This window comes from Oryctolagus cuniculus, chromosome X (genome assembly GCF_964237555.1).
Source record: "Oryctolagus cuniculus chromosome X, mOryCun1.1, whole genome shotgun sequence".
In the NCBI taxonomy this organism is placed as follows: Eukaryota; Metazoa; Chordata; class Mammalia; order Lagomorpha; family Leporidae; genus Oryctolagus; species Oryctolagus cuniculus.
The window spans coordinates 56,353,234-56,377,781 of NC_091453.1; the positions used below are offsets into that span (position 1 = coordinate 56,353,234).

Here is a 24,548-nt window from a genome sequence, read left to right on the forward strand (position 1 = left end):
TAGAATGTATGGCCTATCTGGAATATCAAAGGACAACAGGAAGGCTTTGGGTAGGATAGATTTTTAGGTTGATGGGCAAATGTTATTAATTCATTATTTTCACTCATTTAAGTAAGTTTCATCTACTGTTTCTCAACCACAATGTCAAAAGAATTATTTAATATTATTTTTCTGGGGTGTGTGGCATTGGGATAGTACTAAGAATTGCTTGTAACATTGATTAATTCAACAGGTATTTAGTGGCTATCTACTGTGTGTCAGGCATTGTTTTTAGAGCTCCTGCTACACTGAATAACAAAACAAAATGAACAAAACTCAAAATCCTTATTTTCATAAATTTTTTTTTGACAGATAGAGTTATACAGTGAGAGAGAGACAGAGAGAAAGGTCTTCCTTCCGTTGGTTCACCCCCCAGATGGCTGCTATGGCTGCTATGGCTACTATGGCTGCTATGGCTGCTATGGCTGGCGCTGCGCCAATCCAAAGCCAGGAGCCAGGTGCTTCTTCCCATGTGGGTCTCCCATGGGATGCAGGTCCCAAGCACCTGGGCCATCCTCCACTGCCTTCCCAGGCCACAGCAGAGAGCTGGACCGGCAGAGGAGCAACCGGGACAGAATCTGGCGCCCAACTGGGACTAGAACCTGGGGTGCCGGCGCCGCAGGTGGAGGATTAGCCTAGTGAGCCGCCGTGCTGGCCTTATTTTTATGAAATTTATCTTTCAGTAGACCTTGGTAAAAATCTCTCAGTCTATTAATTGTATCTCTCTCTCTCTCTCTCTCTCTCTCTCTCTCTCACACACACACACACACACACACACATACACATACACACACATATACTCAAAGGTCATGACTAAAAATACAAAGATAGTTCCTGCTGCCTTACATTGTCTCCTAAATTGAGATTACTAGGCATTTTGCCTGCATGCTAAAGAAACATAAACTGACTTAACCTCCTGCTTGTTATGATACTTGGTTGCAGTAATAATACCTTACATTGTGACTCTGACAGCAGTGGCTTGAGTGGCTGAGTCAAGGTAGGTCAAATTCAGAGTGATGGTCATGGTCCTAGAGGTGGGAAGAAGAAGTATGAGGACAAGAAAAAGAGATATTAACCTCCTGTGCCATCCAGAGTGGGGAGAAAGAAGAAGAAAACAAAGAGACCAGATGCTGCCATCAAACTGGCTCTGGTGACACCTCACACTCAGTGCTGGCTACAATTATTAAAGACTATCTTCTCATGGAGGAATAATTCATTAGAAACCAGGAACAAATGAAATCATTAGAAGAAAAGCAGAAAGAGGAAAGAGCAAAGGTGGAGTGGATGACCTAATAGGGACCTCAATGTCAGTAGGAACCCTGCAGAACATCGATGACAACCACGTCATCATGTTGACATCTGTGGGGTCAGAACACTAAGTCAGCATCCTTTCCTTTGTGGGCAAGGATCTGCTGGAACCAGGCTGCTTGGTCCGGCTCAACCACAAGGTGCATGCTATGATAAGAATGCTGATGGATGACACAGATCCTCTGGTCTCAGTGATGAAAGTGGAAAAGGCCCCTCAGGAGACCTATGCTGATATTAGACAACTGGACAACCAAATGCAGGAAATTAAGGAATCTGTGGAGCTTCCTCTCACCCACCCAGAATATTACGAAGAGCTGGGGTTAAAGCCCCTCAGGAGGGTCAAAACTTTGTTGACCAAAGCAGTGGCAAAACAAACCCAAGCTCCTACAGGAATTGTTTCACGTTGCTGAAGAACATGCACCATCCATTGTGTTTACTGATGATATTGATGCTGTTGGGGGAAAATATATGACTCAAATTCTGACAGTGAGAAAGTCAAACATTGCTGGAAATGTTGAATGAACTGGACGGATTTTATTCAAGAGGAGACATGAAAGTTATTATGACCACAAACCAAATAGAAACCTTGGATCCAGCACTTACCAGACCAGGGCACATTGAGAGGAAGATGGAGTTCCTGCTGCGTGACGAAAAGACTAAGAAGCGCATCTTTCAGATTCACAGGAGCAGGATGACGCTGGCCGTTGACGTTAACACTGGACAACTTGATAATGGCGAACGATGACCTCTCCAGGGCTGACATCAAGGCAATCTGTACAGAAGCTGGTCTGATGGCCTTGAGAGAACACGGAATGAAAGTAACAAATGAAGACTTCATAAAATCTAAAGAGAATTTCTTTATAAAAAACAAGAAGGCACCCCTGAGGCGTTCCAGTGGACCAGAGCTGCCTTTAGGATAATGGCTGGAGTTTTCCCTACCCCTGATGGAGGTGCAGACGGGGAAGCTTCCAGGAGGAACCCATGTTCCAGTTGATTTTGATGAGCAAACATCCTATGTATCTTTTTGAGTGCGAGATGTCCTTTGGTCACTGCTCACGCTGTATCCCAAAAAAGTGTGCTCTTTACCATAAAAAAAGAAAAACCTTACGTTGTTTTCACTATATAGCAGGGAATATTCTAAAAAAATTTACATATAAAAACTCAATCTTCACAATGTGATGAGACAGGTAGTATTTTTAACCTCATTCTACAAATTGGGAAACCGAGGCACTGAGCTATTAAGTAACTTGCAAAGTGTTCACAGAGAATTTGGAATCAATTCAAATGCAGACCACCTATCTCCAAATACCGTGTCCTTAGCAGTGTACTATCAAAGATAGTACTCTTTGTCATATTAAAGAGTAATATCGTGCACGCTTCGGCAGCACATATACTTAAAAAAAGGAACCTCATTACCTCAGAACACAATACTAGAAAAATCTTCCTGAAGTATTCATAATAATGGAAGTTTTCTCTTACAATATTGAAAATAGATGACTAATTTCTTCTGTGAACTGTTATCAAAATAACTGGCACTGTCTCCTTTACACTTATCTATTATACAGCTAAAGCCACTAATTTTCAGCCTTGGAAGAATGTTTTATATGGTCATTTAATTTCCCATTCTTTTATGTCCACATAATTCTTTCTCTTTTATTCCATTTTCCTTGTGGGTACTTCAAAACTCATGTAGAAAAATATAGTTAATCTGTAAGTATATTTTGGGCAATTTTCAAATCCATGCATAGATTTTTCATAATACACATTTGCTGTTAAATTTTGGAAATCTGCTCATACGCATGGATTTGAACATCTTTAAACCAAAATGCTTATTTTTTTAATTACACTTTTCCACAAACTTTTTGAAGTATGCTCACATATATTTATAAAAATTATTTTGTATGTGTGCTGTCTTTCTTTTAGATCTCATTCTTTCCTCAATGTTCACTCTCAGACTCACACAAATAACCTTTTGGAAATGCTGAAATAAGGCTATTTCGATAGTAGCAGTTTGCAAGTGACTTTGATATTGTTCTAATTGGTACAGATTTTTAAGGTCAGTCAGAAATATTAACTCTTTCTGAATATGCTGATATTTCGGGAGTCACATTGTTCTCATTCTGATGAACTCCTGTTAATGAGCTACAGCTACAGGACAATAGAATCAAGCCATGTTTCAGAAAACTCATTCTTTATAAAAGGGTAAAAGCCCAGATTTCCTGAATCTCAAAATTTAATGAGCTTTTATTCTTTGCTGAAAACTCTATCATTTCTTTAAGGTCAATAACAACATTCCATATTTTTGCCTTGTACATCATAATGCCAAGTGCATTGGAGGCATTCAGTAAACACTTTTTAAAAAACTTAATTGGAATACTCGTTACCAGAGGCCAGGAAGGGTGTGGAGAGAAGAGGTAGAGGGATGTTGGATAACAGGTACCAACATGAGATAAAAGTAGTAAATTCTAGTGTTACACAGCACAGTAAGGCAATTGTAGTTAACAATAATTTATTATGAACTGTATGAAGAACTATAAGAGAAGAGCATGTAGGATCTAAACACAAAGAAACCAGAAATGCTAATTACATGATTTGATCAGTTTATACTAATACATGTATTAAAACATTGTGTTATACCCCATAAGATGTACAGTATTACATGTTAATCAAAAACTTTAAAAATTAAAAAATAAGAAACTAACCACCAGGACATCTAGTGCTTTCCAGGATACAGTAAGTCAACTCTGGTCTATGACCTCCACTGATTACAATTAAAACCTCAGGAAAAATAGAAAAATCAGCTACCAGAAAGTAAATACACCAGCCTATTCCTCCACTTGTTAGTTTATTTAAAATAATCTGATAAGGTAGGATGATCCCCAAAGATATCAATGCACTATTTCCAGAAAAATGAATATGCTGATATTTGGCAAAAGAGACAACACAGATGTAATTAAATTTACAGATGGAGTCAGTCAAAAGAAAGAGAAGTGAGAGAAATTTAAAGTGTGAGAGTCAACTGACTTTTGCAGAAGGGGAGCAAATGGAAAGCATGTAATGCAGGTGTCCTCCCAGAGCAAACACTTGACCCAGCTTGCACATAACAAAAAAACAGATTACAGTCCTACAGATGCACTGAGTGCCCATATACAAATACAAAAATACATAAATGAACACACTATAATTTAACCTTGCAGCAAACTATAATGATTATCCCAACAAATTGCTTTCATACATCTAATCATGTTAATATATCTAACTGAAGTAGAAATGAAAATAATAGGTCATATGCTTTGAGCTAAATGATAAAGAAATACAAAAATACATGAAGCACAAGTCTTTTGAAACTATTAGAAAGTAAAATAAAATTAGAGAAACAAAATTGTAGTATGATATGTTTAACTCATCAATATATAAAAAATAACATGAAATAAAATTTTTAAAGTATGGGGGGCGGTGAGTGTTGAGGCACAGTGGATTAATGCCCAGGCCTGAGGTGCCAACATCCCATATGGGCGCCGGTTCGAGACCTGGCTGCTCCACTCCCAATCCAACTCTCTGCCATGGTCTGGGAAAGCATTAGAAGATGGCCCGGGTCCTTGGGCCCCTGCACCTGAGTGCGAGACCCCCCGGAAGAAGCTCCTGGCTCCTGGCTTCGGATGGGCACAGCTCCAGCCGTTGCAGCCATCTGGGGAGTGAATCATTGGATGGAAGACCTCTCTCTTTCTCTTTCTCTGCCTCTCCTCTCTCTGTGTAACTCTGACCTTCAAATAAATGAATAAATAAATCTTTAAAAAAAGTACAGAGCGGCCGGCGCCACGGCTCAATAGGCTAATCCTCCGCCTTGCGGCGCCGGCACACCGGGTTCTAGTCCCGGTCGGGGCGCCGGATTCTGTCCTGGTTGCCCCTCTTCCAGGCCAGCTCTCTGCTGTGGCCAGGGAGTGCAGTGGAGGATGGCCCAAGTACTTGGGCCCTGCACCCCATAGGAGACCAGGAGAAGCACCTGGCTCCTGCCATCAGATCAGCGTGGTGCGCCGGCCGCAGCGCACCGGCTGCGGCGGCTATTGGAGGGTGAACCAATGGCAAAGGAAGACCTTTCTCTCTGTCTCTCCCTCTCACTGTCCACTCTGCCTGTCAAAAAAAAAAAGTACAGAGCGAATAAAATTAAATTATTAAAATAGAATTAGTTGTGCTCAAATTGTATAACTCATTAACTAAAATTATATCATCTTTTCAAGAATCTCTGCATACAAAATTGACAATTATTAAACTATGTTGCATGAAATTAGCAATACAGAAATGTCTCAGGCTTCTGATAAGAAAAAAATAAAATTAGTAATATTGGGAGAGAGCAATTGTTTAAAACCAAACATGGTGCACTCCTAAATAATGACTTGGTCAAAAAAATGAAAATATCTGATTATCTAAAAGTAACATTTTAAAATAATAAGTTATGTAGTACTTGCTATATATAAGGCATTGTTTCAAGATCCTTACAGATATTTTAACCCATTTATTCCTTTCGACAGCCCTATGAGATATAAGTGTGTTTAGCTCATAAAAGTTAATGAAATTTTCAGAGGTAATTCATTAACTTTAAAGACTTTTAGAAAGCCAAGTTAAGGCAACTAATGGCTGTTCAGCTAGACCTCATCAAGTTGAGAACTACAAAACATTACGTAGGGACATAAGTTCAGTTGGGGAATTTTGAATTAGAAGACCCTGAGAACGCAAAAATTGAGTTAAACAACAGCAGCTTGAAAATGTTGTCCAAGGCACAGTAGAGAGATAATAGCTGGACTTATAAAACTGACTGACATCAGCATCTAGTCAACAGCAGAAACAATTTACCTTGATATGTTGTATCAACCTATTTACATATATGTCTATTAAAATGAGACTCAACTCCTTCAAGATATAAACTATGTCATATTCATATAACAGTTATGACAAAAGCAAGTCTTTTTGAAAACAGATAAATTCTTAGGTGAATAAAAACACTAATTGAGGGGCTTTGTGCTTAGCTGACAAATTATCTCAGCTAGAATAAGAAGGTAGAGCAGTCTGGAAGGACATGATAGACTGAGAAAATTGGAAGGGACCACAGGCAGATAGGGAAGGTCAAATAGTTGGAAACAAGAGTGGAAGAACTGGAAAGATATGAGAATGTGGTAAGAGAGAGCAGTTTCAGAATTCAAGAATTCGGTGTTTGCATTCTTCCATATATTTACAAGGTCTAGGATGATGTCATGAAAGGGAATTATAAGAGTATTGTGAGACTATTTGGTGGAGTATGACACAGACATCAGAAATGAAGGCTAGATTGGTAGCCGAATCATCACCATGATTTTGAATTTTCTGAGAACACATTTTCTAAGGATAATGGGGAAGAAATGAGTGGGAAAACCGTGAATGAGGTGTCAAATCTCTCCCTGGAGATGGCCAGTGTCCAAGATATTAGTTTTAAAAATTCAGTCTAAGAGTAGCAAAAAGGTGGGAAAAAAAGTAGGAAAAAAGGTGGCAGTTTTAAAGGAGAGGTTAGAGAGCAAAAACTGTTGGAAAATTGCCCATAACTTTCCAGGATTTAAGCTTCATTCTTCCATAAGTACGCCTCAACATGTTCCATTCATGTCCTGTTCTCAGAATGTGTATATCATATAACTCTCTCCCTTTGCTGAGACAGCTTCTACCTATCCTTTATGATTCAGCTCAAGTATCACCACTTCCAGAAAGTCATTATTGAATTCCTGTCGCTGGGTTAGGTGTCCCTACTCTGGGTTTATCACTATAAATTCACTAATCATAGTTTATTATAACTAACGATTTACATTATATTAGGATCATGTCATGATAACCATTCTATTCCTAGTTCATAACAATATCTGACATGTACACTATATACCAGTCTGTAATGAATGAGTGTTCTTCCTAGTTAAGTTCAATTTTATTAACATGTTGCTTCAGTAACTCTCATGCGAAAACCCCAATATGTAACAAACATTACCACTAGTTTCCATTTCATTTCACAAACCAGTTCTCAACTAGAATCTGTCTTCAAGATTTGGCCTAAAACTTTGTTAAGAATGAATAATCTCTGACATATACATATACAGTTTAATCCAGAAAGTCTAGCATGCACCTCCAAAGTCTATTAATTTTAATTTTCAATTATTTTTATCTATTTGAAAGGCAAAGACATAGAAAGAAAGACAGAGAGTACTTCTATGTACTAATTCACTCCCCAGATTTCCACAACAGTCAAGGCTGCACCAGGTTGGACCTAAGAATCAGGAACTCAATCTAAGTCTCCCACAAGAGTGGCAAGGATCCAAGTACTTGAGCAACGACCTACTGCTTCCCAGGGTGAACACTAAAAGGAAAGCCGGAATCACGAGTGAAGTTGGGGCTTGAGAACACAGCACTCCATTATGGGATGTGGCATTGCAGGCAGAGGTTTAACCGACTGCACCAAAATCTATTTTTAACAAGCACCTCATGTGATTATGATACATTCAATCTTACCATCACATTTTGAAAAATATTTCTTTAAATTAAATGCTTGAAATAAGGTTAGGTAATGATACATAAAGAATGTCTTAAAAGGTATATTTGGTATCACTAAGCATTTTTAAGTCTCATATTGATTGTGTCACAATTAACTATGATCTGACTATATCAAGGTTAGTTTTATAAAAATGTTTTATAAATATGCATAAATATGAGTTGGATGGTTGATAGCACAGTGTGTCTTGTGCACAAGGAAAAGATAGCTATAACCACAACTCAGAACAAAAGCCCAATATGGTTGGATTCATATTTATTCAAAAGCTTATTAGAAGCATCAATACCAGCAGCAGTTACTTTGCTAATCAGCAAAATATCAAAAATTTTGTTCAACAGTTAATAAAGACATAATGATAAATGAGACAGAGATTTTCATAATTGCAGGTCTTGTTTATTATTATGTAATATGCTAAATATTTTAAAAGTTAGGTAAAATGATATGACATAAATACTCCTATACCCATCACATTGTTTAAGAAATAAAACATAACAAAATAATTGTGCTTTGTATTCCATTCCCTAATCAGCTTTTCCTACTCACTGATGGTTACCATTTCTATGGAAAACTTTCTAGGCAAAATATGAAATTGTTTATACTATTTTATTGTATACCTATGTTAAAATTTAGTTTTCCTTTCTTTTGTAAATGTTGCAGTTTTTATTGTAACTCAGAGTTTTAAATTTTATAGTTTCAACTATCATCTTAAATATATATATATTTTTTAAAGATTTATTTATTTATTTGAAAGTCAGGGGCCGGCGCCGCGGCTCACTAGGCTAATCCTCCGCCTAGCGGCGCCGGCACACCGGGTTCTAGTCCCGGTCGGGGCGCCGGATTCTGTCCTGGTTGCCCCTCTTCCAGGCCAGCTCTCTGCTGTGTCCAGGGAGTGCAGTGGAGGATGGCCCAAGTGCTTGGGCCCTGCACCCCATGGGAGACCAGGAAAAGCACCTGGCTCCTGGCTCCTGCCATCAGATCAGCGCGGTGTGCCGGCCGCAGCGCGCCGGCCGCGGCGGCCATTGGAGGGTGAACCAACGGCAAAGGAAGACCTTTCTCTCTGTCTCTCCCTCTCACTGTCCACTCTGCCTGTCCAAAAAAAAAAGTCAGAGTTATACAGAGAGGGGAGAGGCAGAGAGAGAGAGGTGTTCTATCCGCTGGTTCACTCCCCAGTTGGCCGCAACGGCTGAAGCTGTGCCGATCCAAAGCCAGGAGCCAGGAGCTTCTTCCAGGTCTCCCAATCTGGTGCAGAGGCCCAAGGATTTGGGCCATCTTCTACTGCTTTTCCAGGCCATATGAGAGAGCTGGATGGGAAGAGGAACAGCCGGGACTAGAACTGGTGCCCGTATGGGATGCCGGCACTTCAGGCCAGGGCGTTAACCCGCTGCACCACAGCACCGGCCCCCTCGAACATATTTTTAATGCTCCTAGTTAGCCTAGTTTTCTTTTGAAAATTTAAGAGGCTTAAATTCTTTTCAGTCTCCATCGCCATCATTAATTTTCTTGGTTCTTTCTTAAATCTAATTTTTAAGAAATCTTTTTGACAAATAAAATAAGCACTCAAAGTAGACGTACAAATAATTTTTCTATACATAAATGTTGAGATTATTATTAACTCTTTGAAAAAAAGATTTGTTTATTGATTTGAAGTCAGAGTTACAGAGATAGGGAGGAGCAACGGGGAGAGAGAGAATCTGCTAGAACACAGTGCCAGCCCCTACTCTTGTTTATGGAAACTTTTGAATGCAGATGAGAGCATCTGCGTTAGTCTGAAGACATAGTGACACCAAACTCGAAGGAGGTACACAAGTGCAATCTTATCATGTGCTCAGAAGAGCCATAAACACATATTGAATAGTGCTAATGACTACCAACCCCAGGGAACAACATTAAGCAGCTAGGAATTTGATTGATTTACACAATCAGTCAAGTTGTGAACTGGTGATGTGTCAAGTAGGATTCATGATGTTGGAAACAAGATGGATAAGACTTCAGAGCAGACTGCAGAAGACCAATTATGGCTCAAGTTTCCACAGGAGTAGACTGATCACCAATACATGGATATCTGTGCTCAATATCTATTTGTCCAACCAGCTCCACTCTCCACATCTCCCTGAGATGCTGTTATGGGTTTCATCAGTAGTCTCCAGTGCTGTGGCTTCCAATGAATTTAGAAAAAGAGAACCCTGGAAAAAATAAGACAGAGGGAGCAAGGAGTGCCCAGAGTATTTATACTCCTGATGTTCCTTCTGTGAAAGGAGTTTGGACTGTGTCCCTTAATCTCTCTTGTCAGTAGAGGCAGCCTCTTTGCATAAAACACTTTTAGTTGTAGCTTCAGGACTGATTGTTTCACAAACTCAAACTGTTCGTGTTTGTGAATCATCACCTTTTATTGCGCCAAAGCCCATAATTGAGTGTAGAGAGTGGGGTGAAGATTCAATGGGTTGAATGCATTGCATTTGATATATTCACTTAGGATTCAATATTTGATATTCTGGCTAATATCTTGAGAGTAACATTAACATTGTACTATGTTGCCCAAATGAATTCTGGATTCAGCAATGGCCTACAGTGAGGTAAAAATGGTAGTATTTCCCTGGCATATACTAGAGTGATGGTTCTCAAAAAGTAGTCCCTTTTTAAGAATAATCAGCCTAATCTGGGAACTTGTTATAATTGTGAATTCTTGGGTACCACCCTAGAACTACTTAGCCAGAAATTCTAGGAAAAGTCCTCCGTCACGTATGTTTTAGCAAACTATCCAGGTGGTTCGGATGCACATTGATGCCTAAGAACCGCCACAGTAGAAGAAAGAATCCAAAAGTCCAGGGAAATGGGGATATTGGCACAAGTTCATTATAAGTATATTCTCAGCACTGTAGTGGATAAACTTGGGAACAGTAGATATTGCAGTGGAAATGAGTTCCATAATGTCACTGGAAATAATAGGATCCTGTTGTGGTAGAAGTCAATAGCAGCATTTAACTATTAAAGACAAGGAGTTTACAATTTCTCAAAATTCAGGAGATGTAATGATAGTCATAATATTTTTACCTGAAGAAAACTGTGGCAATTGCCAGCTGGTCACAGGGTCCCTGTAAATTAAATAAATCTGTGACCTACCATGTGATTTGCTAATAATAAAAGTGGAAAAACCCTAAGTCCATTTAGAAACCTAACGACTTACCGCATTGAGATATATGGCCTCTTCTCCATTTCCCCAATATCATTCAGGTCAAAGCCCTTCAACTAAGAGTAAACTCTGAAACTTTGAGGAGGGATGTTGTTATGCAGCCACAGGCCTACACAATAAAATTTAAATGAGTCATTCTCCAGTGAAACCTGCAGGCTTTAACCCAAGTTGTTATGCCTCTGGGGAAGGAAAATACCTTGGCCTTCTGGGAATTAATAGCTACTTATCTGGAATTTGGGTTGAGGCCGTTGTAGTACATTGGCCAAAGCAGGGGATTAGCAAAATCAGGTGAGAGAGGCAGTCTAGGCCCACATCCATTTCACGACATGATAATTTGGAATTTGGAGCCATTCTGTGGTTATTTTGCTGCTTTCAGGCTACAGAGTTGGAATAAGTATATTCATTTATTGGTAGGATCTCCATCATAGCTCCCTGTTTCATACAGAGAAGGTATTATGGTAGAAAAAGTAGAGTGTGAGCTACCTTCCAGTTAGTAAACCAAAGACTTCATAGATGAAGAATAAATTATTCCTGTAATAATAATGTCATTTATCACACATGTTTTCAGGAGGTAATACCAATGAGAACCATGGTCTCAAATATGATATCTTCACTGAAGCAATCAACACAGACCCTAGAATTTAGAATGGAGCTACTAATTAGTAAAGACAATCAGAAGCAGTTGATAGTTACATAGCATAAATAATGATATATACTGCAATACAAGATTGTGAACTCTTGTTCTCAGTCAAAATATAATCTAGAAAGATTTTGAACATCTTGATATCCCCCAGAATATCACTTTGGCCCATTATATTGTTTTTGTTTGTTTGTTGTTTCTTTAAAGGATTTATTTTATTTATTTGAAAGAATTACAGAGAAAGGTAGCGATAGAGAGAGAGGTCCTCCATCCGCTGGTTCACTCCCTAGATGGCTTTCCCTAGTGGCCTTTCCTACTATTACAGTTCACAATTTACTTGAAAAAATTTTGCTTCCATTACCAAATTTTGGTCTTCTTGGGTTTGGAAATTATAATGTTACGGAAAGAATACTTCCATCAGGAAACAAGGTCATAGGTATGATTTATAGGAAGCTGAGACTACCCCATGGACTTTTGTTGGGTTCTTCATGCCACTAAACCAATGACCAAATAAAGGAAGTCATTGAATTAGACCAGATAATTGATTCCAACTTTCGGGCGAATTTGGATTGCCTCTGTATGATTTGGTGAAAGGTGTTATATTTGAAATCCTGGTGTTTCACTGTAGTGACTCTTGTTATTCAGTTCCCAATTATCCTAATTACCTAAACACTGCAATAATGCAGTAAAGGCAGGACCCAAAGTACTCATATCTGTCAAGAAAGAGGGTTTGTTATACTTGACTTTCCAAAGTGTGCCACCCCTATAAGTGCTGGCAGAAGGTAAAGGGGACATGGAATGCAGAGGAACGGCAGCTACAGTTGCTGATAGTCACAGGGGAAAAATATGTAGCAGATTGTTTTATATTCCTTTCCTCTCCCTTCCCCATACTCTACCACTACTTTAATGAATAATAACAGTAGTGGCTAATATTTTGGGTAAAGTACCATCAAAGTAACATCATCTGAGATATGCTAACTTGAGTGAACTTCACAAAGCCTCTTGGTTGGAGACATGAAACTCTCCTCAAGTTGAAGGATAAGAATAGATGTTGAAGTGAAACAAAGGTGAGCAGTGCTGTGTTTTCCTCACATTTGCCCCTCCAGCTCTACTCTTCACCTTCTTCAACCTGCTCTGTGCCCTGGATGCTGACCCACATGTTATAGGTAGAAGCTATACATGGTCTCAACAATGTGGCCTTTCCATTACCTGAACTGACTATGCTACCACAATTTCTGAGTGTCCAATCAACCAACAGCAGAGGTCAGAAACATACAAACTGCATTAATGAGATTCCATGACTTCTGATTTCCACTCGGGTTCAGCTAGTGGAAAACAAGAACAATGTTCAGAAGAAAGGAGGGAAATGACCTCCTGGTATGTATTTGTTGAAATGTCAGTGCAAGCTGACTCTGACTATACCCAGCTCAAGGTAGTCTTTCATTAAACAACTCTCACCTTCACAGTTACAGCTCCTCTGGCCGTACAAGCAGTAAGAGCTCCTAGTTACTATCTCTAAACTACTGCACTAGCACTTGTCATCCTCCTGCACTCTTCCCAACACCTTTTAAGTAGCCCTTTTGTAAATGAACCCTTTTCAAATTCTAATTTGAGTATGTTTTTTGTTAAATGATTGAATCTCTATTTGTTACAATTCCCTGGACAGTGCTCTTAGTACACCTATTCTCCTTGGCAGGGTGGATATATCCCAGATAGCCTCAGGCGATTATCTAAGGGATTACTCTGTACCAGCACATAGATAGATATCTACTGGGGATACTAAAATCTTATCCTGTTAATTGACTTGCAGAATTTGATTGTTGGGGCAGGTATTCTGATGCAACAGGTCAAGCCACTCTTGGAGTACCCACATCCCATGTCAGAGTGCATGGTTTGAGTTCCAGCTACTCCATGCTTCCCAACCAGTTTCCCCTTAATGAGTCTGGCAGGGGGCAATGGATGACAGCACATGAACTTGGGTTCCTGTCACCATCATAGGAAATCTGGATGCAGCTGCTGGCTCCTGGTTTGTCTTGGCCTAGCACTGGCTATTGCAAGCATTTGGGGAGTGAAAAATCTCTTGCTGTCGCTTTGCATCTTTCTCTCTCCCCGCCCCTTCACATAAATAAGCAAATCTTTTAAAAAGTATTTGATTTTTAAATATGTAATATTTATTACAAAAGGCCATTGGGTTTAGATAAATAAGTCATATAAGATTATTGGATAGGTCTAGAAATACATGGCTGTCAGACAGGAGCATTAACCATTAAATGTATTTTTAAAATTTTCAAACTTTTGAGGCCATCATTGTGGCACAGCACAATGTTTGCCAGCATCCCATATTGGAGGGCCAATTCAAGTCCTGGATGTTCCACTCTGATCCAGCTTTGTGCTAATGAGCCTGGGAAGGCAGCAGATGGTTGTTCAAGTACTTGGTTCCCTACCAACCATGGGGAGACCTATATTGAGTTCCTGGCTCATGGCTTCAGCCTAGCCCAGCCCCAGCTATACTGCCTTTTGGGAAGAGAATCAGGGGGTTGATGATCTCTCACTCTCTCCCTCTCTCTGATGCTCTGCCTTTCAAATTGTAAGTAAATAAATCTGTTCTAAAAATAAAAATTTCCATATTTTGGTGGATATTAATTTTTCTGCTTGTATCTTGGTTTTATGTACTGTATATTATTAGATTGTTTGACTTATATAAGTCATGGATTTTATCCACTGTGTTCCCTACTGTTCATTTGTGATAGATGTAATGGGGTTTAACTGTGCTTCTTCATTTTCTATTAAGTTTTCTTGTACTGGTAAAATCTTTTCCTTTTTTTGACAGGCAGAGTTAGACAGAGAGAGAGAGAGACAGAGAGAAAGGTCTTCCTTCCGTTGGTTCACCCCCACCACCACCAAATGGCCACTACAGCTGGTGTGCTGCGGTGATCCAAAGCCAGGAGCCAGGTGTTTCCTCCTGGTCTCCATGTGAGTGCAAGGCCCAAGCACTTGGGCCATCCTCCACTGCCTTCCGGGGCCATAGCAGAGAGCTGGACTCGAAGAGGAGCAACTGGGACAGAACCCAGCACCCCAACTGGGACTAGAACCTGGGGTGCCGGCGCTGGCAGAGGATTAGCCAAGTGAGCCGTGGCTTCATCTCTACCTCTCTGTAACTCTGCCTTTCAAACAAATAAATCTTCAAAAAAGGAAGAAAAAAGAAAGTATACACTCAAGGAGTGTGGGTGTTCTCAAGAAAAGAGCTACACACAACATTTGGGTCCATCCATTTATATGATCTGTAGGCATAGGGAGTAGTGATTGGAGTGAATCTTAACTGAATATTCAAAGGGGTGAAATTTGGCGTGGAGCTTGAAAGCTACCCATTTCTTTGTACTTTTTGGAAATCTCAGAAGTGCCATGGCATCAGGTGCTTACCAGGAGTGGGAGTGTCAGCCATGGTAATTTTATTATAACGACCTTTACATTAGCTCAAGGTCATAGCAAGGAGGCAGCTTGCAGCCAGATTGGTTATTTTTAGCTGTTGCCAGTTCTAAGTAGTGAAACTGCAGAAGCTGTTTTCCATTGCACGGAATGGGTGGTGCAGGAGGGGGCTGCAATGCAGGCAAGGTTGCAGGGAAGCACCAGTGAACTCAGCTCTTCCTTGCTAGCCACCTCTCTGCCTATGTCAGTGTGTTAGCACTTCTTTAAATATGCAAGTTTCATCTATTTAAAAATAAACTAAAAATAAACATATGTAACCAAAATCTTGTCACGAGGTTTGGCAGAAGATAATTAAGTTTTTTGTTCCATATAGGACTAGATTGCTTACAATATAGTCTTTCATGGAATAGGGGTAGTCTTTTGAGCACACTCCATATTTGAAATTGTTATGCTGGTGCAATACCATACAAAGGGGGGGGGAAGAGATAGAAAATATTTTGAGTATAAACTAAAAGTTTTTAGAAATTGCTCTTTAGAAATTTCTGAGAAACAGGTTTCTTGTCAAAGTACTATGTGGTTGTAGTCCTGAAGTCACAAAAATAAAAGCTTTTACAAGTTGTCAGCAGTGTTGTCTAAAATTATTCGATTAAATTTCACAGAGTCTAGTTTTTTTATTTTTTTATTTTATTTTTTGACAGGCAGAGTGGGCAGTGAGAGAGAGAGAGACAAAGAGAAAGGTTTTCCTTTTGCCATTGGTTCACCCTACAATGGCCGCCATGGCCTGCACGCTGCGGACGGCGCATCGCACTGATCCGAAGCCAGGAGCCAGGTGCTTCTCCTGGTCTCCCATGGGGTGCAGGGCCCAAGCACTTGGGCCATCCTCCACTGCACTCCTGGGCCATAACAGAGAGCTGGCCTGGAAGAGGGGCAACTGGGACAGAATCCGGCGCCCCGACCGGGACTAGAAACTGGTGTGCCGTTGCCGCAGGCGGAGGATTAGCCTAGTGAGCTGCGGCGCTGGCCCATATTTCACAGAGTCTAAAGCTACCAAGAGATGTGGTCTGAAGGTTGTGAATACTAAATGCATAGTCTTTGGACTTGTCACACAGTAGGATGTACAAATTAAATGCAGGATTTTCTCCTTGTATGGTTTTTACAAGTTCATATTTTCAATGGCCATGTGATCAAGATTTTTTGAAAAATAAAGCATATGCAAATATTTGATAATAATGCCACCATTTTAAGAGATATAAGTAGTTATTTTAATGGATAATAGCTTGGCTTCTAATGATATTTCATAGTATGTTTCCGTAGAATGTTTCCAGCTTTTTAGGTTATCTCTCAGATGGTAGACGGACTGATCATTTTGCAGTATAGAAAATAACTATAAACCTGATTTCAGCTCAATTTAGAGGAAACAAAAGATTTACCTTGACCATCTGGACAATAAAATGTTAACAGTAACCAGCAGCAAATTCTAATGACAAACTTATTAATTATGAAAATCATTTGAGTTTCATAAACAGTTCCTGGGAAAAGACCTCAATATACCACATCAAGTTCTTGATTAAACCATTGAGATTATTGGTTTACTGGAGGGAAATTTAGCATATCCACTGCAACCCAGGCATACTGATAGGGGATTTGGGTATCCCAAGTAGTGTCTTAACCACTATGCCAAATACCTGTCCTTATTTGAGCATGAGGAAATTGATTTATTAGGGTCACATAGAGGTGAAAATGTTTTTAGGGTCTAATATCAAGGAATGGCAGAAAATAGATTTCAACTCAGTTTTCAGCTAAGAGCCAGCACTCATAACTGGAGTCGTAGGTATACAAAATTCATAATGTAAGAAAATTTAAGGTAAGGGCCATAAAAGAGTGAAGAAAAAGTGTCAAATCCATGTGATGAAAAAAGTTCTTTTTTTTTGGGGGGGGGGTAGATCAGGAAGGAATAAGAAAAGCAGTTTAGCTGTAAAGTACATAGGTGTTATTTAATGTATGGTTATAATTTTCATGATATAAAGTGGCTACAAAACTACATCTTAGATTAAATACTTACATTTTGTAAAAATAAACACAGCCAGAGAGAAAATGATGACAGGAATGGCACAATGTCAAGTGCACAACTTTCTTTTCAAAATAAATGTGTAATTATCAAGGGAGTTGTCAGAAAATATAAAACCAGAAACCTCAATTTTATTTATTCTCCATATCTACAATCTAAATCTTCACCTTTAGATTGAGATCTTTTAATTTTTTTCTTTCTGTGCTCACAATTAAATTCCCTTTTTGATAAGATGTATTCATTTATTTGAGAGAGAGAGAGAGACAGATCTTCCATCTGCTGGTTCACTCACCAAATGGCTGCAATGGCCAGAGCTGGTATAGGCCAAAACCTGGCGCCTCAAACTTCATTTAGCCTTCCATGTGGGTGTCAGGGGCCCAAGTACTTGGGCCGTCGTTTGTGACTTTCTCAAGCACATTAGCAGGGAACTGGATCAGAACTCCCATATGGGATGCCAGCATTACAGGAAGTGCCTTAACCTGCTGTGCCACAACAATGACCTCACAATTAAATTCTTAATCTAGATTGCATCAATTTTCTCATCCTCATTCTTCATTCTTATTGACTTTCTCACTACTTCCCTTCCCACAGTCAAAGCTATTTGTATATTCTGGCTAAAGCTATTCTTACTAATCACATAAAGCAAATCCTTTAATGCTTTTCACAGGAGAATAAGATTATTTTGCTTTTAATCTGGAAGATACATATTAAATGTTCCCTTAAATTTACATATCTATTGTCCTCTACATACTTCTGTTGCACTTTTCTGTATTGTAAGTTCTATACTTACACCTAAAAAATTGTATTTCTCTTCTTCAAGTCCTCATGAATGCTTTTTAAATTTCCTTTCTAAAGCATTTATTGATACACTGTTTTGGCTATAATCAGAGGAATAATGGAGTAGTTTAATTTCCTAGACAGTCAGCATCACTGATAATCACAAAGTATTATGCTATAGCACCCTCTTCCACGGTCATTATCGAAAACAAATGCAAATAAAATTCACATTTCCTTTTACTAGGCCATAAATTATCACTTCTGGGTTAATGTGATTCTAATACAAGATTAATATCTACTTCTGGGTTAATGTAGCAATTCTGTTACAGGAAGAAGTGGTAGAAGAAAAGTAAACTATTTTATGTAGATAATGAAACAGGCATTCTAGAGTTTTTTGATATTGTTCAGATTAGCTTACATGGTGCTGCTGTAACAAAAAAAGACACCAAATCTCAGTAGCTTAACACATAACGGTTTATTTCTCACTGTACAAAAACGTCCACTGCAAGTTCCATCAAGCTTTTTAGTGTGAGTCTCTTCCAATAGTGACTTAGAGTCACCTTGTATCCATCTTCTAGATATGCCACACAATGCTTTCAGGTGACTGTGGCAGGTAAAGAGAGAATTGGAGGGTCATGCAGGACGCTGTACTGCTCCAGATTGGAAATAATACATCAATTCTGTTTACAATCTCTCTGCTAGAAGTAGTCAAATGGCATTGCCTAACCACAGGGGGTTGGGAAGTGAACAGGAGCACATAGATTAATGATGGACTGTAAATGTCTTTGCCATATTCCATAAATAATATAAGCTTTTAAAAACATTTTAACTAACAATAATTTTGAAAAATTCTATATGGATACAAAATACCCCTAAAACATTGTAGCTTTTATCAACATATACATATAGATATATTTTTAGGAAATAGTTAAAGTTATGAAGCTCCAAGGTGATCCAACATGGTGTTACTGCAATGCTCCAAGAATTTTACTGGGAGATTTGGGTATTTACACTGCAAAAATCTGGGGAGTTATTATGCTATTTATTCACCATGTTTTCTATATTTATAATTTTATGAGTCAAGGGAGTTGAGATGAAATCGGCTAATTAAAAAACAATAGCTATTGAGCCTCTCATCATGACAAAATAGTTCGTACCTATGATATTATAATTAGTACATCCTCTGTAATAGGTGATTTTTGAGAAATAAATTTATAATTTATGTTACTCTGATATATATAAAATGTAAAGTAAAAATAATTTTCTAGCTATTTTAAGATTAGTGTTAAATATGAATCAGTAACAGACACAAGGCACCAAATCTTAGTAAAATATAGACACAGGAAGATTAATGACGTCATTATCATCTATATTTAACCTCTATTTCAATTCAGTATCAATGCTTAAGACAACAAACTTTAACAGCACACTTACTAAGATTTTGGCAGTAGTTTTATGTAACAAGACACAGAGAGTACTAGACAGATGGCACTCAACTTGCTTTCAGTAAACCAGCTTCAATATGAAGGCATTAGAAGGTTTTTGAAAACCTTCTTTTTACATGCTAAATATTTTGTCAAGTGTGCATTAAACAGTAATGAAATTAATACAGCATGATTAAGAAACTACAAACTTGACACTTGTATACTAAGCATAAATTATATTAAAAAGGGATTACTAGTTACAAAGAATATTGCTGGAAAATTAAAACCATATAAAATGTGCAAAAAAATTTCAGAATCTTTATTAATCAAAAAATACCAGGGACTATTTAAAATGATTCCCCTTGAAAATGTTATCAAAGTTAATTCAAATCATGTAATATGCTAATACTAAATATTATTCAGTACTGCACAGAGAACAGTGCTGAAGTGGAGGTAAATTTCAGAAATATGGGGGCTTACTCATGCTTGTAAATTGTTATCTTTGTTGTTCATAAAGCAGCACACAATAACATCCCAGAATTTCATTGAATAAAGAATGGATGGCTGCTGCACTGGCAAAAATAGAATGTGCAAGGATCCAAGGCACACTATTCAGCTAGCCAAAGTAATTAGCAAACACTCCCTACCCCCCAAGCCCTTTCCCCATGTAAACAAAAGTTTTTTTTAAGGAAAAAAGTAAAATAAACTGAACATCTATAACAGTAAGGATTTTGATATATCAATATTAAGTCTTTGCTTCAGAAATGTGAACTACAGTTGTCTGAATATATTTTGAAGATGTCTGCAAAAAAAATTAGATACATTTAACCTTAGAATCAATTTTTTTTGGTCAAAACAATCCATTATCTAAAACATTTTATTTTAATTCCAAACATTTTATCCACTAACATGACAACAGAGTTTTTACCTTCCAGAGGAATTAACCACTGGAAAGAAAGACAAAGAAACAAACAAAATCCTATATTTAAGCTGCAGGCAACAATTATGGCCCTTTCTGGCACAGTGGCTTTTTACTGGCATTTGAGTCCAGGAACAACTCTACTAACACAGGGAAACTCATGCGTGTTGGTAACTATGCCCTAATTTTCACAGTTGAAATTTCCTTTAGACTTTTTTTTAAAGGAAATCTTACTTTTTTTCTTGATGTCATCCTGATTTATGACTTGAACCAGACTTCTTTTTTTTCTTCTTACTGTGTTTCTTGTGCTGTTTCTTCTTCTTTTTCTTTACTTTTTCCATTGCTTTTTCTTGCTCTTCATGTTTTCTCTTCTTTTTTGCTTGCACTTCCTCTTCATAATCTGATTCTGATGAGGCCTCAGATGACAAAGGTTTATCCTCAGGATGAGTCTTCTTTCTTTTTTTGCTGAGGTTTCTAATATACTTTTCTTTCTCTGTTTCATCCTTTGACTTCTTTTTCTTTTTCACAGATTCTTTGCTCTCTGATTCTGATTCACACATAGAGCTTTCTGATGATTTGTATGAACGGCTCTTCTTTTTCTTTCTCTTTTTTCCTTGTTTCTTTTCCTCATCCTCAGATTCTGAACAACTGTTTGAAGAATCAGAGCTTGATGAAGGAGAGGACGAAGATTGACAAGATTTCCTCTTTTTCTTTTTCTTTTTTTCTCTTTTTTTGGATGAGTTCTCATTTCCACTCAACAATTTCTCTCTGCTTTTCTCAAGTTCTTTCTTCCAATTTTCATTCATTTTTTCTTCAAATTCAGCTAATGCCTTGGAACCTTTCTTTTTATTTTCCAATTGTTTCTTTACTTCTTCCCAGGTGGGCCTTGGCCGATTCAAATAATCTTGTATTGTTGGGCCTGCAGATTGAGTTGGGCCTCTCCATCTGGCCATGGCTATAGGATTCATATAGGCCACTCGATTATCTCGCTTCCCCATGATGCCTTATGGTTCCCAGAGTAGCTTATCAGTTGCAAAGCAGAATAAGGATAGACACTCTCCTTATTCTCTTTATCTGCTGGTATACCAAGCAGGCTCCATTCTGTGAAAGAAAGATGGAATGGTTACACAACTACTTTAACATAAGACAAAATAAACACATAAGCTTAATTATCACTGCCTATAATATAGTACAGCAGAGATTTCCAAAATCTTATGCTTTGGGAACAAACATTTAAGATTTATAAACACACATACTTTAAGATTGTTCCATATTATACGTACTGTGGTATGAACATAACACTAACTTAAAATGTCTTATTTACCTCCTGTAGGGCTCTGGCAAGTATGTAATATGTTTAATAAGTATTTATTTTTATATCATATGATATTTACCAATTTTCATTTCATTATTGCCTAATATGATATATCTAAAAAATTATAGAGCTAAAATCTGTACCAGGAGGACATTCTCCAGCTTGGGAAAGTGCAAAACAATCTACTCTACTCCTTTTGGTAGTCAAAATCTTAAAAATATTTTTCCCTTCAACTCTCACATCTAATCCATTACTAATTCTCCTGTTTAAATTTCCACAGTGTGTCTCATGTCCATTCACTTTTCTCCAAATATATTGTCATGTACATAGTCAAGGGTATTATCATCTCTCACTTGAACTATTAATCTCTAATATCTAAAGTGTTTATTATCTGTCAGGAAGCATTCAGTTCTTTGCAATGAATTATTCTTGTTCAATTCCTAGAATAAAACATACAAGGAGTGGCCACTGTTCTGCAAAGGGTAAGCTATTGCTTGGAATGCTGCATTCCCTATCAGATAGCTGGTTCCAGTACAGGCTAGCCTGTTTGTCACTGAGCTTCCTGCTAATGTATACTGGGAGGCAGAAATGGATGACTCAAATAATTGAGTCTATGTTACCCATGTGAAAAATCCAGATGGAATTCCTGGCTTCTGGTATTGGCCTGACCCAGCCTTGTTGCAGGCATTTGGGGAGTGAAACAGCAGATGGAAGGACTCTATCTCTGCCTGTCTGCCTCTCTCTTCCTTTCTCTCACTAGATGAAAATAAATAAACATTTAAAAAAACCTATAACATTGATCTTATTATTATCTCTATTCAAGTGTAACTTGCATAAATTAAAAGGACTAATAAATGGTGGAACCAAGTTTAAACCAAGGCAGCTTGATTCCAAACCCTAAACACATAACACAACATTATTATATCTCTTCATTATATCAACCTCTGAATTGGTAGTCCTATTTCTGCCTGTACTTCCTTCTATTCTAGTCCCACATTACAATCAGAGGATATTAAAACACTCCAGCTGCTTTACATCTTAAGGAACATTAATCAAAACTCCTTTATACATCCCATATTATCTGCTCTGTTTCTCTCTCCTACTTTCATTTATAGTCACTCACCCCTTTTCTCAATTCCATCGCCTTATCTTCTCTTGATTCTTGGAATAAGCTGAATGCCAAGCTTAACCAACATGGTCAATTCAACCTCATTCTTCAGATCTCAGCTTAAATGTCAATTCTTCAGAAGGGCTACTGTTGAGCTATATATAAACTGGTCAATTTTAAAGGAGACAAATAGTTCAAATACCAACAAATTCATACGGCTCAACCTGATACTAAAGTAGGCTGATTTTCTGTCTGCCACTCATCCTGATCTTTCTGTACTCTAGTTCCTCATTTTTTATTCATAGCACTTATTAAATTGGTAATGATTTTATTTGATTATGTGTCTGTGTATATATTTGTGTGTGTATTCACTGGTAAATGTAAGCTCAACGAAGGTAAAAGACCATGTTTGACCCATCTTATTCACCACAGTACATAACACAGCATCTGTCCCATACTGAGCACTCAACAAATGGTTGTTCAATAACAAACAAACACATGAATAGATGGGTAGATGTCTGAGTAACTATGGGAAACAGAAGCATTCAGAGGGAGCCTCTAAGATGTGGTGATGTTTGTGAAGGATTTTGAAGGATGAACAGAAATGCACCTGTAAATGAGAAAATGAAGGACATTCCTGGCATAGGAAATGACATGTGAAAAAAATAGGAATAGGAAACAGCACCAAAATTTATTCAGTGTTGATGGAGGTCAAACAGCTAGATGGTAGGGGAAAGAGGTATGGCTACATAAACAAGAAGAAGCCTTATTATGGATGCACTCCTGGGTCATTTAAAAATCTTAAATTTTGCCCTATTATTGATAGGAGAGACAACAAATTCCCTTAAATATAAGAAAAAGACAGTCAGACATATCACAGATTTTCAGACTGCATCTTCAGTGTGACCCTTTAAGTCAACCTAACATACCTACCCCTCATGAGCTTAATGCAACTGACATTTACGTGCTATAGACATTTCACTGACTCTTGGTGACAGTTTCCTGCATACGATTTGTGTTCTTGATCTTATTCACCTTCCCGCTTAGTTCTGTCCAGCTCTTCTTTAGGTCTTTCTGTCATTTTCATTTTTACTTGTACACTAAAGACCTGTCAAGTATCATCATTTCCCAGACTTGACCTTCAAAAGTCCTTGAGGACTTTAGTTCATATTCAACTTGCTGATTCTTTCTGCTACTTGATACTTGGAATAGCATAATCCATTCTAATTTCAGTTCTTTGAGACTCAATCCTGACATCAGTTAAAAATCCAGGCAAAGGCCAGATCACAAAGGCATTGGATGCTATGGTAAGGAGTGTGAAATTTAGTCTTTGGGACTTGGAGTAAAGCTATGGGGAGATTTAACTTTAAGCAGGAGAGTGACATGGTCATATTTGAGTATTTAAGAGATGATCATTTACAGAGTGAAAGGTGGACTGGAATCAGGTACAACTGAAAGCAATGAAACTACTTACTTAATCATATAGATGAGAGTGAAAGAGTCTGAACTAAAACAGTAACATTGTGAATAAGAGTGGAAAATAAATGAGACATGGTGAGATTTCTACTGAAACTGGTAACCAATTGGACGTGAAGAATGAGAGAGAAACAGGGATCTAGAGCAAGGGTCTGGCTTGAGACACTAGATAAATGGCAACACCAAAGGCTAAGTAATATAGGAAGTGACATGGATTTTGAGAAAACATGCTAGGTTCCATTTTGGACCTGTATAGAGTTTAAAGTGCCTGTGAGACAGCTGAATGAATCTCCATA

At 38.1% G+C, this 24,548-nt stretch overlaps 1 protein-coding gene and 1 pseudogene across 3 annotated transcripts in view; one reads left to right on the forward strand and one right to left on the reverse strand.

Annotated features, from left to right (window-relative positions):
- The window catches only part of LOC100340022 (26S proteasome regulatory subunit 4-like), a 54,303-nt pseudogene extending 51,962 nt beyond the window's left edge, over positions 1–2,341 (forward strand).
- Positions 2,342–20,466: 18,125 nt separating this feature from the next.
- FAM133A (family with sequence similarity 133 member A) overlaps positions 20,467–24,548 on the reverse strand; it is a 43,892-nt gene continuing 39,810 nt past the window's right edge. For all 3 annotated transcript variants that reach the window (XM_051827415.2, XM_070067142.1, XM_008273002.4), the window contains one exon: positions 20,467–21,454. In XM_051827415.2, coding sequence (XP_051683375.2) covers positions 20,602–21,351 — 750 coding nt within the window. In that variant the 5' untranslated portion in view covers positions 21,352–21,454 and the 3' untranslated portion in view covers positions 20,467–20,601. The remainder of the gene's footprint in view (positions 21,455–24,548) is intronic.